Source organism: Bufo gargarizans, chromosome 3 (genome assembly GCF_014858855.1).
Source record: "Bufo gargarizans isolate SCDJY-AF-19 chromosome 3, ASM1485885v1, whole genome shotgun sequence".
In the NCBI taxonomy this organism is placed as follows: Eukaryota; Metazoa; Chordata; class Amphibia; order Anura; family Bufonidae; genus Bufo; species Bufo gargarizans.
Window position 1 is genome coordinate 407,645,333 of NC_058082.1, and position 20,404 is coordinate 407,665,736.

General features: G+C 40.8%; 1 protein-coding gene across 2 annotated transcripts in view; it reads left to right on the top strand.

Moving 5' to 3' along the window:
* The window catches only part of PLXNA2 (plexin A2), a 295,441-nt gene that overhangs the window by 230,153 nt on the left and 44,884 nt on the right, over positions 1-20,404 (top strand). For both annotated transcript variants that reach the window (XM_044288340.1, XM_044288339.1), the window contains exons 13-15: positions 4,123-4,274; positions 8,071-8,188; positions 13,630-13,766. In XM_044288340.1, coding sequence (XP_044144275.1) covers positions 4,123-4,274; positions 8,071-8,188; positions 13,630-13,766 — 407 coding nt within the window. The remainder of the gene's footprint in view (positions 1-4,122; positions 4,275-8,070; positions 8,189-13,629; positions 13,767-20,404) is intronic.

Below are 20,404 nucleotides of genomic sequence, written 5' to 3' on the forward strand. Positions count from 1 at the left end.
CTCTGCATTACTTTATGTGAGGCAGGTGGATTCCTCCATGGTTTGTGCCTCTGATGGCCATATTTTGGGTAAAGGTCACCATTTCCAGTTTGTTGAGGAGGGTATGAGGTTTCAGGTCTATTTGTTGTTGGTGACTTTTCCATAGGCTTTTGTCTTGTGTGGGGTCTGGGCCGGGGGTCTCTGTTGAGCACTAGGTCTTTGAATTCTTTGGCTAGAAGGCTGACTCCTTGGTTATTGAGGTGTTTATTGTCATATAGGTGATGATGGTTTATGGAGGGGTGTTGTGCCAGGGTGATGTCTGGCATGGCGCTGATTTTAGCTGCCAGCTCTGTGTTGATGCTCTGGATGATGTGTTCAGGGATGTCCTTTCTTGGGAGCAGAGATCTATCTATCTCCTATCTATCTATCTATCTATCTATCTATATCTATCTATCTCCTATCTATCTATCTATCTATCTATATCTATCTATCTCCTATCTATCTATCTCCTATCTATCTATCTCCTATCTATCTATCTATCTATCTATCTATCTATATCTATCTATCTATCTATCTATCTATCTATATCTATCTATCTCATATCTATCTATCTATCTATCTATATCTATCTATCTCCTATCTATCTATCTCCTATCTATCTATCTCCTATCTATCTATCTATCTATCTATCTATCTATATCTATCTATCTATCTCATATCTATCTATCTATCTATCTATCTATCTATCTATCTATCTATCTCATATCTATCTATCTCCTATCTATCTTTCTATCTCATATTTATTTATCTGTGTATGTATGTATCTATCTACAGTATCTATTTATCAATCATATCTATCTATCAATGTATCAATCTCATATCTATCTATTTATCTATCTCCTATCTATCTATCTATCTATCTATCTATGATCTACTTATCTATTATCTATCTACAGTATCTATCATCTCATATCGATGTATCTATCTATCTATCTATCTATCTATTTATCTCATATCTATCTATCTATCTATCTTCTATCTAATATCTATTTGTCTGTCTATCTATCTATCTATCTATCTATCTATCTATCTATCTATCTGTATCTATCTGTCTATCTATCTATCTCCTATCTATCTATCTATCTATCTATCTATCTATCTATCTATCTATCTATCTATCTGTATCTGTCTATCTATCTATCTCCTATCTATCTATCTATCTATCTATCTATCTATCTATATCTTCTATCTAATATATATTTGTGTATCTATCTATCTATCTTCTATCTAATATCTATTTGTGTATCTATCTATCTATCTATCTATCTATCTATCTATCTATCTATCTATCTATATCTTCTATCTAATATATATTTGTGTATCTATCTATCTATCTATCTATGTGTATCTATCTGTCTATCTATCTATCTATGTGTATCTATCTATCTATCTATCTGTATCTATCTGTCTATCTATCTATCTCCTATCTATCTATCTTCTATCTAATATCTATTTGTCTATCTATCTATCTATCTATCTATCTATATCTTCTATCTAATATATATTTGTGTATCTATCTATCTATCTTCTATCTAATATCTATTTGTGTATCTATCTATATCTTCTATCTAATATATATTTGTGTATCTATCTATCTATCTATCTATGTGTATCTATCTGTCTATCTATCTATCTATGTGTATCTATCTGTCTATCTATCTTGTTGATCTATCTATTGATCGGTCAGTCCATCCATCCATCCATCCATCCATTCTTGCTATCTCATCTATCCTCGTCTTCCTCTCTGCATATGGTGCATGTATGTGTGTGGGTTTATGGGAATAAACAGACATGAGTTTCTCCAGGTTTCAGCGCACGTGGTTATCCATACCTCGGTGGTGTATGTTGTTTTTATCGTGCATTTCTCCAGCTGTAATTAATAAAACTCATTCTGTCCCAGCCGGGGGCTGAGCTGTGACACAGTTACTTCCAAACTGCTCAATTAGCGTCCAAAGGAATGTAGGTCAGAGGAACCCTGGTCTTTGCTGCTCCTATAAAAATCAACCACTTCAGTGCCTGGAGCTTTCTGCATTATATATAGGATGTAAGAGAGGACTCTGTTATGGGTGCCATGTTTTTTCATACAGTACAACTTGGGCTGCCTTCAGTTTGTTCTTACATACATGGGGGTGGGGGATCATGATTTATAAAATCAGTTTTGCATTGCTGATATTTGTGCCAAATTTATCAAATGTCACATAATGTTTGATAAATTTGGTGCATGTTTAAGTCTAAGACTTATGTCTTGAGATTTTACTCCACGTTCTCTGCCACTCTTTTAATGTAGTAAGAATGCGACAGTTTTTGGCACTTTTTAAAAAGCTTGACCAACTAAGGCTACTTTCACACCTGCGTTTAGGTGCGGATCCGTCTGGTATCTGCACAGACGGATCCGCACCTATAATGCAAACGCTTGTATCCGTTCAGAACGGATCCGTTTGCATTACCATTAACAAAATGCAAACAGATCCATTTTGACTTACATTGAAAGTCAATGGGAGGCGGATCCATTTTAAATTGCACCATATTGTGTCAGTGAAAACGGATCCGTTCCCATTGACTTACATTGTAAGTCAGGACGGATCCGTTTGGCTCAGTTTCGTCAGGCGGACATCAAAGCGCTGCAAGCAGCGTTTTGGTGTCCGCCTCCAGAGCGGAATGGAGGCTGAACAGAGGCAAACTGATACATTCTGAACGGATCCTTATCCATTCAGAATGCATTAGGGCTGAACTGATCCGTTTTGGGCCACTTGTGAGAGCCTTGAAATGGATCTCACAGGCGGACCCAGAAACGCCAGTGTGAACGTAGCCTAACCATGCTAATTTTCCCACTAGCTTTAAAAATTACGGAGTGGGTGGTGGTGAGTGGAATGAGTCATCTAAAAATTCAAAATGTCTAAAAATTCAGAAAATAAGGGTGTCACAAGACACAAGGGCGTCTTCTGCAACTATTTGAAGCCATTTTGGAGCACAGGGCTTGATCTTTCCACCCATGGAGTCCTACATGTGTATGCTGCTTTATGCAAGGCATCATATGCTAATGTGGCAGAGTTTTTTGTGTTATATTTACTCGCTTGGTCAGGTACTTCAGGAAATACTCTACTATGGACCACACGTACAGACTTTTTTCACAGAAGGCCTTTTAGTAATTGACACATACAAATGACTTGTAGGACCATGATGAGTTGGCCTCTCGTTGTGAAACTGATCCTCATGTGACCTCTGCCTCTCAAATTTACTTACATGGTCTCTATTTAGAAAGTTCTGTCAACTGGCTTCCCATATTCCATGTCGTCTGCAGTCCAATGACGGCCATTGTTTTCCAGAAACAGAACTCTATTTGTTGACGGGGTTGAAATCACCATTTCGTTTTCTATCTTCCATCAGAATCCATTTTTTTAGGCATCCGTTATGCACATTTTCATCCATTTTAGCCATTTCCATCTGAAATCGGTTATTTTAGACAGAGAAAAGTCCTGCGTCCAATAAAAAGCAATGGGGCAATATTTGAATGTATTTTTGGATGAAAAGATGCTTTTCAATAGGTTTTTATTAGAGAGGTTGTCCCACAAAACGTATTTTACATTTTTTAAACCAGCACCTGGATCTGAATACTTTTGGTATTGCATATTAATATAGCCTCTAAGCTATTCAATAATATCTATCTGTATAGCGCCACCTGCTTGTTGTTCTTTTCCTTATTTCTGTGTCCACCTCGCTGAAAAGTCATATTTTCTGTTAGAAACTCTGACATTTAAAGAGAGAGAGCTGCAGCTGAAAGGACACGTCTCCTTGAGCAGTTGGAGCAATGATTGGAGATGCTTTGGGTCTATGTCAGATACAGGACTAGGTCTAGCTATGTTGTTAAAATATAGGCTTGTCTCATGGCTTGATCTCCAGCCCCTCTCTGTCCTTACTTGTAACAATCACCTACGTTGATTTATGTCCAAATCAAAGTTTATTTCATCCTAATTATCTTTTTTGCCACAAATACATGCACTTAAGTAAAAAAAAAAATGTCGATAGACTTTAAATCTAGCTGGCAGTGCTTGGATCCTGATAGTTATTTTGCTTGTTTTTCAGATTCTCACTGTGTCTGGACCCCCAGAAGGAGGTACTCGTGTCACCATTCGAGGAGTGAACCTTGGCCTAGATTTTTCGGAGATTGCGAACAATGTACTGGTGGCCGGAGTGAAGTGCACACCTGTGGAGGAGGAGTACATCATTGCTGAACAGTACGACTTTTCTTAGTTGTTTTTTCTTTTTTAACTTTGGTGGACCATGAAATCCCAGCATCCTTGAGCTTTTGTAAAAGGGGCAACATTCAATGTAGATGAGGTCTAGTCTGCTTGTAGATTTTTCTTTGACTTTGATTGGACCACATACGTTTTCAGAACTGGCATATGGAAACCCTGCTTCCTGCTTTCTCTTTACATCATATGTTCTTGAAGAGAAAGATCATGCCCTTTCTTTTAGTTCTGAGGGGAGATAACCTTCTGCAAGAGCTGTCTGGCAGTAGCTTACTCCCTTTCCCCATTCTGAAGACATGCAAGCTTGACTCTTTTGGGGGTGTTGGGGGGCAGGGCTGTTGACTTCTGGGACCTGCACCTCTCTGGGACCTGCACCACTTCTGGGACCTGCACCTCTCTCTAGAAAGAAGTGCCCAAAGTGAAGAAGAGGGCCCGTCCTCCATTCATTTCTGTGGGAGCGCTGCTTGGTTATTTTTGGAATTCCCATAGAAATGAATAGAAAGTGCACCACACAAGCATGGTTACCGCTCCATTCACTTCTATGGATTTGCCAGATATATACTTTCGGCACTCCTATAGAAGCCGCGCATGCATGGTGTGTTCTTGTTCACTTTGCGAGCTCTGTTCTACAGATAGGTGCAGGTCCCACCTATCTGTCATTGGTGGCGTATTATTTGGAATACTTCTTATATCGCAGTACAGGCTGATAATAAATCTCTAGGGAATCTAAAGCATTCCTAAATGAACTAATGGTCTATCCCTCTAACTTGCATGTATCAATAAAACGGATGGCATTTACATATTGAAGCCCACCTAACCAAATGTAAAAGTATAAGTCTGCCTGTTTCCCTAGCGTCTATAAATGTAAATCATACTGTACGAGAGTATGCAGAGAATCTTTTCCAAGCACTGGCAATCAGATAATGGCAGATAAAGCCAAGACCAACAATAATTCATTTATTACACAAGTCAAAATGTCAAAGAAAATGGGAAGAATAGAGCAGCAGGCAGACAAAGAAAAGCTGCTGAGCTGAACATATGTGTGCTGTAACAGGGCCTGCAATCTATTTATAAGCTGCGCTATGATGTGTGTGATAGAAAAGCATTTTCCAAAATGGGCTCCATTTAAATGAAATTCAGCGTTGACATTGTGGTTATAGGTTCTGCGTAGTGACAGATACCATCCTCCAGAGAAACATATGGCTTATAGAATATTCAATGATTATTTGCTATCTTAAGAAGCTACTTGGTTAATGTTTAAGGGGTTAATCAAGGACTACTGAAAATGTTTTACATTAAAGTCACCCACGACTCCATGGTTGACGCCTTTCACTCAGTCATTAGCATACTCCAGCAAATAGTAAGGAAGGGACAGAAAAAACTATGCAACATAGATTTGGACATTCAATATCAAGACTATACGGACCACTATAAAAATGTATAATTAAAACCCTTTAAAGGGGTTGTCCGGATTCAGAGCTGAACCCGGACATTCCTACATTTTCACCCCGGCAGCCCCCCTGACTTGAGCATCGGAGCAGTTCGTGCTCCAATGCTCTCCTTTGCCCTGCGCTAAATCCCGCAGGGCAAAGGCATTTTTTGGAGATCCGGTGACGTACCGGGGCTCTCCATGGGGCTGCCAGGAAGTCCAGTGACATATCCGACACTGATGGGTGGGATCTAGCGCTGCCCTAGCCAGTAAAACGGCTAGGGCAGCGCTAAAGCCCACACATCAGAGCTGGTGACGTCACCGAACACACTGCCGGGCGGAAGTTTCCGCCCGGCAGTGTGTTATTGAAAACAAAAGAGACCTTGCCCTGTGCGATTTAGTGCAGGGCAAGGGAGCGCATCGGAGCATGAGATGCTCCGATGCCAGGCTCAGGGGGGCGCCTGGGTGAAAATAAGGGTATGTCTGGGTTCAGCTCTGAACCCAGACAACCCCTTTAATGTAAATCAGCATACACTTAAAATATATAAATGTATAAATATATAAAGGAGAGGAGATGGCTGGATCACGTGGGACGCGGCGTAGGTCCTGGCAGGCAAAAGATGAGGAATTACTCCTAAGACGGTACAAGACCGAGCGCGAACAACCACGGCGTAAAGTGGTAAAGTACAAACACTCACCCTGAAGTTTTATCTGATGCATGCAGCTAGATGACTGTATATTGATATTGATGTGGTGAACGCATGGTCTTACTCAGGATGAACTGAGTATCAGAGATTGTGGACACAGTATTTACTGATTATCAGTGATTATCGGAGATTGTGAACAGAGGTTGAAAACTAAAGGAGGTGGATTCTAATTGAGAAGTACAAGAGTGGCGTAATAAGTGGAACAGTGCAGGATTATAGTCAGAATATCCACATAAATATGGATGAACATCGTACTTATCAATGAATTGACTGTCTACCACCATTTATGGACATGATTATTTAGTACAATATCAGAGATAGGAATATAGCTGCTTGCGCTTGTGTTTTTTTGTATATTATATAATTATATATTTATATTATTTATTTATATATTTATGCATTTATATATTTAAGTGTATGCTGATTTACATTAAAGGGTTTTAATTATACATTTTTATATTGGTCCGCATAGTCTTGATATTAAGTGCCCCCCAACTTTATATATTTAGGTGTGTTATACAGGCTTTGGGTGAGCCAGTGGGGTGTGCACCTATTCCGTCTCCGTGTTGGTAGGTGAGCCGCTTACATTTCTATTTTTATAGATTTGGACATTATTGGATCCATCCTTGGGCACAGGTTCTCTTTACCTTTCTGATGCCACATAATCCCACCAGTCATTTCATACACAAGGACCGACATTTTCTATATACTGTAGCTTATGTCTTGAGAATATGAAATGAAATGTTCTGGACGTCTACTAGGAAATTGACACGAGCGCCTGGACTGTTTAAGGGCGTTACTTCACTCCGATCAATAAGTCCATGCAACTCTTTGATTCTCAGGAAATATTCTACAAATGACTCTTGGACGGTCTCATTTGAACCACTGACTTGATACATTTTGGATTTCTTCTTTGCAGCTGTCACTTTACAGTGTGAAAAGTCTCAGACATGGAAAAGAACAGCCGGACTGGGGCTTACTAGTGCAGATGTCAGGATGATGGAGTGCTCCCCCTTTTGTGTTAGGACACAATTGGGGATCACACAGGACTTTTTCTCATCTGTCACAGCTGATAGAGCCTGACTCAGTCCATCTGGGTTTCGAGGCACCTCTAAATCTACGCTTAGAGACTGTTTCCCGTAGAGACCTAAGCTCCAAGTCTGCAGTGTGGCTTTCCAGATGCACTGCAGTGTGAAACGACAGAAGGGTTAAGGTTTTGTAGCTGCTGTTATTCTTATTGGTGTGAATCCAGGGGTGTCCGTCTGGCAATCTCTGAGCTTAATGCCGATCTCCGGAGGGTTCTAATAGGAAAAAGAGACAATCAGCCGGAGGGTGAGAAGGGTTATGGGGAACGCTGGGGGGTATGCTGTATGCTAGAATAGGGGAGTTAGCATAACCGTGCAAATCCTAGAAAATGAAAAATGGGAGCGGATGGCAAAGCCATGTGGGTGCAAAAATGGAAAGACAATGCAGTAAAGAGTGAAGATGACAAAATGAATGCAAGGCAAGAAGAAACATGATTCAGAGAGGACAATTTGTAAATGGATTTAATACAGGCCTGAATTTCCTTAGATGTTATGTATTAATGTCATACAACTGACTGAAGGGAGAGGTTTTTATCTGTACTCTTCTATTCTTTTTTTAGAATTGTGTGTGAAATGAGCCCGGCGACTTCTGCCTCCACCTCTGGCCCAGTGCTCCTCTGTATTGGAGAATGTAAACCAGAGTTCATGGCCCGATCTCTGCAGCAGTATAGCTTTGTGGTGAGTAGGAAAACAGCCCTCAAAGCCTGACTATCTCTGTGTTACGAAACCATGCAGATACTATCATAAAGGAACTTTCCAAACCTTGTGTTATCCAGACATAGTGCCAAGGCTTTACAAAACTCAGACAGTGTTGAAATGATTTGTCCTTCAGTGCACTGGTTTTCCCCATTTAGTGACAAAGGTCGGCCCAAGTTTTACTTTATCCGTTCCTTTGTAAAACTATTGAGACACATACCGCATGAGTTTTTCATATTGAATTATGGTCAGTAACTTCAGTTAAAGGGGTTTTTCATGAATTTTTTTGACTGATCACCTATCCTCTGGATAAGGTTATCAGTATCTAATTGGTGGTGGTCCGACACCCCGGTACCTCCGCCGATCAGCCGTCTGAGAAGGCACCGGAGCTTGCAGTAGTGCCACGGTCTTCTCGCAGCTTTGCATAAGCCATGTGACTTCACGTTCATCAGTCCTATGGCCTAGGTGCAGCTCAGCCCCAGTGAAGGGTTGCGGGTGTCGGACCTCCACCAATCAGATACTGATGACCTATCCACAAGAAGGTCATCTGTGAAAAAATCTTGGAAGCCACCTGTAAGATTTATTAGTGTTAGTTATGGAGAAATACAGTGACATCTATAGGTGCAGTAGAGTACTACTACCTCCCAAATAAAAAATACATTTCGTGCATAACTTTTCAATCAGATGAATATGATATTATTGACAGGACGTATCCTTCTATTTTATTTCATGCTTGTAAATAAATTCTTGAATTGTACCTGAATCGTGATGAGCGAACCAAATCGTTGGGTTCATCTCTGTATTTGTACCTGTATTAGTAAATCAGGTATTAGGAAGCCAATATGTCATAGCAGTCACGACACTGAACAAGGAAGAAACATAAATACCTAGTAAGGGTGTATAATTAAAAGTATCTATGATTTTGTCCATATTAAAATGTCAAGCCTAAAGGTACTATTGTGCTGACAGATTATCCAGGTGATTGTTGGGAGGGAGGCGTTCCCTCCCGTCAGTCGCCTGCTTGCTAGAGGAGGAGACCTCTGCTATTACATGCAGAGAGTGATCGTTAATGCTATTGCTCATCCCTATACTTATCATTGTTTGCTGGCAGCAGAGCGCCAATTACACGGCACGATCTGCCGCTGGCAAACCAGGATTTTTAAACATGCTAAAGTCCTATTAAACCAATAGATAATTGCTAAGATGATCGCCAGCGAGCATTCATAGTAACGCTCGTTAGCGATGATCTGGCAGTGTAATACTGCTGTTGATTACCCGATAAACAAGCGTTTGCAGGTTCATCGGGTAATTGGGATCTTTTAACATGTTTAAAAATCTTGGTTTGCCAGCGGCAGATCACGCTGTGTAATAGGCTGCCGGAAAACAATGATAAGTATAGGGACAAGCAATGGCATTAACGATCGCTTGTCCCTATATTGATGAGGAGATATCTGCATGTAATAGCAGTGGTCTCCTCCTCTAGCAAGCATGGGTTCCCTCCCGACAATTGCCTGGCTGGTCTGTCAGTGTAGTAGTACCTTTAAAAGATCCCGATTACCCAATGAATGAGCGTTTGCGCATTATTCGGGTAATCATTGGCAGTATTATACCGCCAGATGATCGCCAACAAGCGTTACTACAAATGCTCATTAGCGATCATCTTAGCAATTATCTATTGGTGTAATAGGGCCTTTAATCTCACTAGAAGTCATTTTCACAGGGTCGGCCCATCCAATGCATGTTCTTCCCAGTAGCCGTTTCTGTTCTCACCATTTGCCTGTAATTTACTGTTAGTGCACAGCTAATAGCACTGATAGAAGCAGCAGCTCTCTTCTCCAATCCGCCGCATATAGTCTTCCCTAGCAGCAAATTATAGGTTTGCTCAGGCTCATGATAAAATGACACATTTTTTCTGAAAAATCAATGCTAAGCTTTCTGCAGCTCAACTGCAACAGGCTCCTCTTAATCATGTAACCAGCCATAACTGTCACTGTGTGCTTTATGATGTCATTTAACAAAAGTAGCCTGGAAAGTACAGATAGGCAGGATGAGGACCCTAAAAGGAGTTAATCCTATTAATGGTGACGTTTAAGGGAGCCGCTTCATATAAAACCCGCCATTCTTCTCCTTGCTAATTAATGAACTTTTATTACTGTATATCCTGCTGCTGTCCCAGAAGGCAATTGTTCTTCCTCATGGTGACCTTGTTCTTTCACCATTTCTGTGTCCCTTTCATAACCATTCACTGCCAAGAAATTCTCAGTTTGCTAACAATTTTTAATTAAGAGCTAAGTACCCTTTGTAGTTTTGATTACCTGGTCATATTGGGGCAAATGTACTAATGTGATACCGCTCTTAGACCTTGCCTTGAAGATGTACATTTATGGCACATAGGGGGATATTTACCAAGACTGGCGTTTTCTGCACTGGTCTCGATATTCCCCATGCTGCCAGAGGATGCACCACATTTATGACGAGACGCATCCTCCGGCAGTCCGTGCACCTAAACCAAAATCTACAGCAGCTGTGTACATTTCTGGCTTTATTTGTGCTGCTGACCACGCCCTTTTCCTGACTTTGCCACACCCCCTTTCTAAAAAGGAGGCGAGGGTGGTGTTAAAACAACCCAGAGATTGCAAATTTTTTGCACCGCTTTTTTGGTTTTGGGAGATGATAAACCTATTTATGAAGCAAATGGGCCATAAAGGAGGTTGTAACGTTTTGTTATACAGCAATAACATTTTATTTAGATGCTGTAAACTACTGTTAGTAAATTGCCATAAATTCAATATCACAAGACTGCTAGACATTTTTAAAGGGGTTATTTTGATTTTAAAATTGATGCCCTGTCCTTAGGATAGGCCATCAATAGGCCTCCTCCTGCCGATCAATTGATTGGGACAAAGCTGCAATAGCAAGCACAGTCACTATGAAAAGTACAGCGTGTGGAGTGCAAACTGGTGTAAAACCTAGTAAACTGTGAAAAGAGCAGCAATAACACATATATCTAATCAAAAAGGCAAAAAAAGGTAAAAAAGGAAAAAATCCAGAACCCCGAAAGGTTTATTTTGCCTGTGTTTTTTTTTATTTATTATTGAATTCTACTCATATTAGAATATATATATATATATATATATATATATATATATATATATATATATAGTAAGAATTGAGTCACAGTATAAGGATGTGAGCTGTCAGAAATTCAGAGCAAAGGGTTACACATGAAGCTGAACAAACACAGAGACTGAAATCCATACAGAGAAAAGGGCTGAAATGTGGAAAACTATTTGTAGCCAAAATAAGTAGAATGCAGCAATAAAAAGTGCTCTTAAAGGTGTCCATAGTCTTTAGGCTACATGCACACAACCGTGTTCCCCCCTTGGCTGTATTGCGGCCCGTATACAGTGGGTCCGCAATACATGGGCACCGATTGTGTGTATTCCGCACCCATTCACTATGGAGAGCTTCCGTGGTGTTTCTGCCCGTACCTCCTCACCGCAGAAAAGTAGCGCATGCACTACTTTTTTGCGGTGCGGACCGTCGGATGCCGATCACAGACCCCAATTCGAATTCTTCACGGTCTGTGCCCGTGCATTGCGGACCACAAATTGCGGTCCGCAGCACGGGCACGGAGCCCTAACGTTCGTGTGCATGTAGCCTTAAACAATAAAATCCAGTAAACAACTACACATTATCGACTTCAGAGTTTACAGAAATCATTCATACTGACGATTATTCTCAGTAACCTGTTCCACAGTACTGTACAGAGAATGCCCTATTATCTGTCCTTGTCTCCATTGGGGCCTGCATACTGCAAACGCAAAGGGTCGATTGCATAGGAAGCCAATTAACCTACAATTAGAGGACCAATACCGTTTCCAATAAAACTCCTTAGTTGTTTCCCTTACATGTGTGTGACCTTGGCTCGCTCGCTTTACTCCCACAATAGGATGATAGCGTGATGTTATTGAATGCGGCTTTACAAGAATGGAGAATGTTTTATCTCACTAAATCAGATGGAAAATTCTTTGTTGCATAATGACATCTGGATAAAAGGGACGTGGTCAAGGTTATAAGGACATGGCAATAAGGTTGTCCAGCTTTATGCTGTAGCTCGGATACATAGAGAATGGTTGAAAACGGATGCAGCATATCTGCAGCATCTAAGCTGGGTATTCAGCCATCCCACTCTCTCAGGATCATGTGTATCTGCCAACAATATAATGGATTCAAGCGCTGCATACCTGGACCCACAAGACACAATCCCACTCATTATTTCTGATTTATGGGAACCTGAACCTGTAACAACCTTTCCGAGACCTCGGCGTATTGCTCCATCTCCCTCCTCAGCAGCGAGCGACACAACACATTCCGAGGCAGTATCTCCAGAGTGCCCCGAATATCCTTAGATTTTCCTATCTGCTTTTATCATTATTGCTTTGCATGCGAGACATAATACCCCTTATTCCAGCCATTCTGTTGTCTGCTCACTGCAGGTTATTGCTGGGGGCTAGAAGAAGCATCTGCAAATAGAATAATTGCAAATACTTGCTACAATCTACATGTTGGGCTGCAAATAGCTGTGTATTTTTATCAGCCGTTTAGGAATCAGTCTATGCCCTTGGCTGTCATCCATTAAGTTGTCTTATATTCCTAGATTCGGCTTATTTATTAACTGCGTTTTCTTGCTTTGTTTCTGGCTTCGAGTCTTCTATATACCAGGGTGGCACACAGTGTTAACACTTTTCTAAATCATCAAAATGTTCAATAAAAAGAATTTCTACCTTTTGTAGGATTTTGGCTTCTTTCCTTAGCTCTTGGTGCAGAGAGCATGAGCGCAGGAAGAATACCTCCAATGCTGTTCAAAGGGGTTATGCAGGTGGTGCTATACAGATACACTTGCTGTCATTTTTTATTACATGCAGTTACAAGAGTATTTCGATCCAGGTGCTGGTTTAAAAATGTAGAATATTTTTCATGGCACAACCATTTTAAGGGCATTTTCTGGACTTTGAGATTAAATTACAAATGCTGTCTTAAACAGCCTAAAACTAACCCAGAGGTAGAAGATGATAATATAGTGAGCCTTGCTAGACATGTTACACACTTCTCTTCCTCATGCCACCTCTTGGTTGGCTTACTTCTATTTAAAGCCACACCCCTTTTATATAAACCACATCCCTTTGTATAGGCCACTCCCCTTTAATATTAGCCACACCCCCTTTGTATAAGCCACAACCCCTTTCTGGGCGCTATGTAGTGAGGAGCAAAAAATGTCTAGTGCATAATAGATTTGGCACAACACATGTACGGCGTTTTATTGGACAAAAAAAGTCTGATTTCTGGCACATTTGGCTTAGTAAATGTCCCCCACTGTGTCGCTGTATACACAAATGTTTAACGGTTTGTTTCATTTCCAGAATCCAACTGTGTCTCAAATTAGCCCATTTCGAGGTCCAGAATCTGGGGGAACCATGATAACTATCACTGGACACAATCTAGGAGCTGGAAGCACGGTTTCAATTCTTCTTGGCAACCAAACCTGTGAATTTTATGGGTAAGTGGTGTTTTTTTATTGTGTTTATCTCATTAGATGAATGTCGGCCAGACTTGCTTTGATGTGTATGGAGATTCCCGACTCTTGGTCTTATTGGATTAACGCAATACTTTTAAAAAATTGTATCCCCTCACAGTAGTATTGCCCTCATTGTGCCCTCTCACAGTAGTTATGTCCTCTCTGTGCCCCTTTCACAGTTGTAATGCCCTCTTTGTGCCCCCTTCACAGTAATAATCCTTATTGTGCCCCCATGACAGTAATAATCCCCATTATGCCCCCTTCACAGTAATAATCCCCATCGTGCCCCCTTCCTAGTAATAATGCCCATTGTGCCCCCTTCACAGTAATAATGCCCATTGTGCCCCCTTAATAGTAGTAATGCCCACTGTGCTAGTAATGCCCTCTGTGCCCCCTCCATAGTAGAAATCCCTATTGAACCCCCTTCACAGTAATAATGCCCAGTGTGCCCCCTTCACGGTAATAATGCCCACTTCATTATAGTAGTAATGCCCTCTGTCTCTGTGCCCCCTCCATATTAGACATTTCAATTGTGCCCCCTTCACATTAGTAATGCCCTCTGTGCCCCTAGCCCCCAGCTTTTTAAATAGAGGGTAGCGCTCATATTAGAGCAGCTTTCTCTGTTCTGTTCACCTGCTCACACTAGCATTTGCAGTGAAGAGCAGGTAAACAGAGCAGAGAAGGCAGCTCTCATACAAAAAAAAAGCGGACAACCCCTTTAAAGACATACGTAGAAAACATTACATACAGCGCTACCGAACATACAGGTTAATACAGCGCCACATATGTACCTCTTACATCCAGTGACATCTCTTCTCTGATGTAGATATTCGCTTTCCTCATCTTCTCCTTCAGACCAGACCACCATGGTGATTTCTTTCACCCGCGCCTTGTCTCTGCAGAGTTTAACAAACAGACATCTTATTTTCTTACTTTTCCAGACCCCCCTACCTCCAGACCCCCAGTTAGACCACTTCAGACCCCCAGACCCCCCCAGTCAGACCTCCTGACCCCCCCAGTCAGGCCTCCAGACCCCCCATAGAGGGAAAAGCAATGATGTATCTGTATTGATGGAAGTGCTAATTGCTTCTGGCACTTCCCTGAGAGCCGACACCCGGGAAGGACCGCCAACCCCTTCCCCCTAGGCACGCCATTGGATTAACGTTTTCTTCTCCAGGAGCCACCATCATTGTTGTCTGGCAGAGCTTTTCTTACTTCTCCCATACTCAGTTTGGAGAAGATTTATCAAACAGGTGTAAAAGAATACTGGCTTAGTTGCCCATAGCAACCAGATTCCACCTTTTTCTTTTCAGAGCTCCTTTGGGAAATTAAAGGTGGTATATGATTGGTTGCTATGGGCAACTAAAGAATTTTGATAAATCTCCCTCTTTATGTGTACGTGAAGATCGGATTGTTTGGCCAATATTAATTTCATAATAATGGCCAGCTTTATTTTCGGTGCATCACAGACAATGGGGGCTTATCACTAGGATATGCCCCCATTGTCTGATAGGTGTGTGTCCCACCTCTGCGACCCACACCTACGCCGAGAACGGAGGGGGGAGATTGGTGACCGGAGGATCCCGGGGTCCTGCCACCGACAAGCACTATCCCCATACAGGTGAACGGGAGCACACTGCGCTTGCTTGGCCACCGCTCCCATTAATTTCTATGGGGTAGATGGAAATAGCCGAGCCAGTGCTGGTCCACCTCTCCATTCACTTCTATAGGGCTGATGTAGACTGTGCTTCATTAGTCCCATAAGAGGTAAATGAAGTGGTGGACCAACGTGTTCACTACATGCATACATGTTCTCAGGACTGTCAGGGACCCCTTGTTCTCAGGACTGTGGGGTTCTGACCATTGGGACCCGATCTTTATCACCTATCCTTTGGATAGATGATAAATCATTTCCATGAGATTTCTCCCTTATTGTGTAACAGGGTATACCCACAGGCAGCAGTAGCAATGTTTACAGGGAATCTGGGCCTTAAAAAGGTCACTGGTAATATTGATTTTTAAGCAATAAAATAGAAGATTCATACTCACCTTGCTCCGCGCCGATTTGGTCCTCTACCCTACCTCCTATCTCCTGTTTACATCCGGCTGGCCATGGGCATGGTGAGAACCTCTATATATAATCTTTTGCAGTGACGTCCTTCGGGCTTGTGTCGCTTCAGTCATGTATGGCCAGGATGGAGTTAATACCTTACCGTGGTCTGCCTACGTGCTTTAGGTTCCTGCTATATACAGTAATTATCCAGGGATGTGGCATGCCGGAAGAAAGAATAGCATTTGATATGTGTGGCCGTGCATGCTGTGCTCGCTGGCTCCCTTGTCCTATTTTGAGAACACTTACTCCAGTCATTGTGTAGCGGGGGAGCCTGATTAGATGAAGCATTTTATAACGAGATTGGGGCTAATTACAGCTTCCCATTCTTCAGCCTGCACACCGAGTTGTGGGTAGATTCTGCTTGACGGCATAATAATAGCATGGGAAGCTAATTAACTGATCACAGGGAAGGGGCAAGATCCTGCCAGCTGTAATGTATCGCTTAGGGTTGGGTTGGCAGAAGGGAGAGTGGCCTGATGGACTACTGTGGTGGATGAAACCGTGGGTTCATGGAGTTACCCGAGGACGGACTTTATGGGCATGTATCTTACCATAGGCATCTGTAAAAGCAGTGGGTGTCCTGCCCATGAGGAAACATAATAGGGCACCCATAGAAGTGTTTGGGACTCCAAATGGTATATGGGGGCGTTTTTATAGATGTATGTATGGAACTTTTCTCCCTTATAAGCATTACTATCTATCTATTTACAATATGTATCATATATCTATCTATCTATTATCTATCTACAGTATCTAGCATCTGTCTATTATCTATCTATGTATTGTCTGTCTATCTATCTACTTATCTGATATCTATTTATCTTTCTATCTATATGTCTATCTACAGTATCTGTCATATATCTATCTATCCATCTATTATCTACCTATCTACAGTATCTAGCATCTATCTAATCTATATATTATTTATCTATCTATAATATATATATATATATTCTATCTACTGTCTATCTACAGTATCTATCATATATCTGTCTATCTATCTATCTATTATCTATCTATCCATCTATCTATCCATCTATCTATTATCTACCTATCTACAGTATCTAGCATCTATCTAATCTATATATTATTTATCTATCTATAATATATATATATATATATATATATATTCTATCTACTGTCTATCTACAGTATCTATCATATATCTGTCTATCTATCTATTATCTATCTATCCATCTATCTATCCATCTATCTATTATCTATCTATCTACAGTATCTAGCATCTATCTAATCTATATATTATTTATCTATCTATAATATATATATATATATATATATATATTCTATCTACTGTCTATCTACAGTATCTATCCTATATCTGTCTATCTATCTATCTATTATCTATCTATCCATCTATCTATCCATCTATCTATTATCTATCTATCTACAGTATCTAGCATCTATCTAATCTATATATTATTTATCTATCTATAATATATATATATATATATATATATATATATATATATTCTATCTACTGTCTATCTACAGTATCTATCCTATATCTGTCTATCTATCTATTATCTATCTATCCATCTATCTATCCATCTATCTATTATCTATCTATCTACAGTATAATTATCTATCTATCCATCTATCTATTATCTATCTATCTACAGTATCTAGCATCTATCTAATCTATATATTATCTATCTATATTTTATATATATATATATATATATATATATATCTATTCTATCTACTGTCTGTCTACAGTATCTATCATATATCTATCTATCTATCTATTATCTATCTATCCATCTATCTATTATCTATCTATCTACAGTATCTAGCATCTATCTATTATCTATCTAATCTATATATTATCTATGTATATATTATATCTATCTATCTATCTATCTATCTGGAGGTGTTATCTGCGAGGCCTCAGTCAGGAGGTAAGGTCCACTATCACCTCCTTGTGTTAAGCCTTGAGCTGTCGTTTGAGATGATGCAGCACAATTAATGGCATTGTTCACACTGAAGTCACTTTGTTTGGATTGTGTGTGGGCGCAATCCGTTAAGAGTAACAGTCCCAGCTGCAAGCGCGGTCTATTATATAAATTGCATTACAATATTCCATAGATTGAACGCAGCCTCGGAAGATGATGCACGGGCTAATAAGGGTCATCACAAGGCATGTATTCCGGGGGCAGTGCAGCATTCTTAATGTACTGTCTCTGCCTATTAGAAGACATTGATTTCTTGTATTGTATCATATTCAATTAATGGCTAATACCGCCATTTAGAATAATTCTTTTCTAAGAGGGACAGTCATAGTCACATATGCTGCAGGGGAGAAATCATTCTCACGTTGTGTCCTTCTCCTATAAAAGGCATGTTGGATCATTTCTTTGTTTCTGACCTCTTAAAGAGAAATTGTCATTGTAGTGCAGCCTGATCAGACTTTGACGCTTACTTTAATACTAATTTGAGACTAAATGGCAGCTAAAATCCCAAATTTTCAGTAAGGTTCAAAGGCGCAAAGATCAAGTCTGTTGTCAGCAGCGATTCTTGTTCCAGGTTGTCTCATGAGTATCACACCCTCAAGGTATGTGACAAGTGCTGCTAGTAGTATACATTGTTCATTGATTCCCTCCTGACTCTTTACAACACCACCCAGGATAGGTTGTCAGTATCTGATCGGTGGGGACACCCACCAATCAGCTCTGTGAGGAGACCGGTGAGCGCCACAGCGCCGTAAATTGTATATCGGCTGTGCTTGGTATCACGCTCAGTCATGCTGGGCCTACTCCCTATTGGACAGTGCCCTGATTCTTGTGGTCCTCTGGTGGCTTCTGTTGTGTGATGGATTTCCAACTTCCACTACAACAGATCTTTTCTTTTTCTTTTTTCCATAATTGATTTCATCATAACAGAGCAGGATTCAGGTTGGTTTAGTGAGATGACTTTGACACAGCATGAAATGGTTCTCCTTCTCTTGGAAAAACCTCTTTGTATATTTTTCCCCATGGAGCATTGCCACTAGGCTCCATGCACAATGGAGAACCTGTATCTGCCCTAAACTTCATCCAAGGTGATCATGGAGATCTGCAAACAGATATGGCCAGGATGAAGTACTGTGTTTGCACTGAAGTGCTTGCTGCATTGAATTGTATAGCAAATAGCACCTAGGCAGGTCTAGTATACTATGATGTGCATATGACAGGAGATCCTAGAAGGGTACAGCCCCACATTCAGGTTTCCTGATGCAGTTTTGGAAGCCAAAACCAGAAGTGAATTTAAAAAAAGAGAAGTGATATCTGTCCCTTATACTTTCTCTATCATCCATTAGTGATTTTGGCTTCCAGAACCGCATGAGAAAACCTGACTGGTCCCACAGGATGGTGTCAGTAAGGCTACTTTCACATCTGCGCTTTTTCTGTCCAGTTTTGACATCCGGCATGGGATCTCAAAACCACAGCAAAACGATTCCATTGTTATAATACAACCAGCTGCATCTGTTCTGAACGGATCCGGATGTATTATATCAAAAATAAAGAAACTGGATCTGGCACAAAAACCAATGTAAGTCAATGGGCGCTGGATCCGTTTTTTTCGTGGCCAAAAAAACAGATACGGCACCGTTGACTTAAATGGTTTTTGGTGCCAGATCCAGCTTCTTCAGATTCCCATGTCGCACACAATAACTCTGTTTGCAGCGATTGTGTGCCCGGCATGGGAACGCAACAAACCAGGACCAAACGCATTCTGGTGCACTCCGTTCCAGTTTGTTGACTTTTGTCCCCATTCACTATGAATGGGGACAAAACTGAAGCGTTGTGCTGCGGTTTTGAGATCATGTACCGGACCTCAAAACCGGACAGCACAATGCAGATTTGAAAGTAGCCTAATACAGTTGTATGAATTTTGCCTACATACCGTATATCATTCCAATCATCTTATGTCTATGGTCGAGGTCACAGAGCTGTCATATATTCTGGTGAGGAGGTTTTTTATCTTACATGCAGTCTCTTCCTGGAGGATAAAAAAAATCCTTGCAGAATAGGTGACATTTCCATGCACGAGCCAAGGAAATATAGCGCTGGAGATTTTGCTGGGACCTGCACTATATTAAGCACAGAGGCAGCACAATATATAAAAGACATAATTGTGATTCAGCCTCCCGCTCCATTCTCCCCTGTAACGTTTATTTTATTGCTTGGTGAGCAGGTGCTTGATTCTCACAATCTGTCGGAGTTCATTAAATACTGCCCCAAACACACTGCTCCCATCACAGCGGCGGGAAGGTCACGCTCAGATTCCTTTATCTTTTCTGAGCAAATAGAACACCCACATAGGAAACAAGAACAGTGGAGGAGAGCGGGGATTACACAAATGTGAGGAAGGAGTGCAATTGTACAATTCATATACAGTATTTCTTGGCATCATGTGCAGATTCATGGTAATAATCTGCAGCACGCTATTATTAGAGAACTTTAAGGGGGAAAAAAAATAAAAACAATCATTACTCACCTCTCTGAAT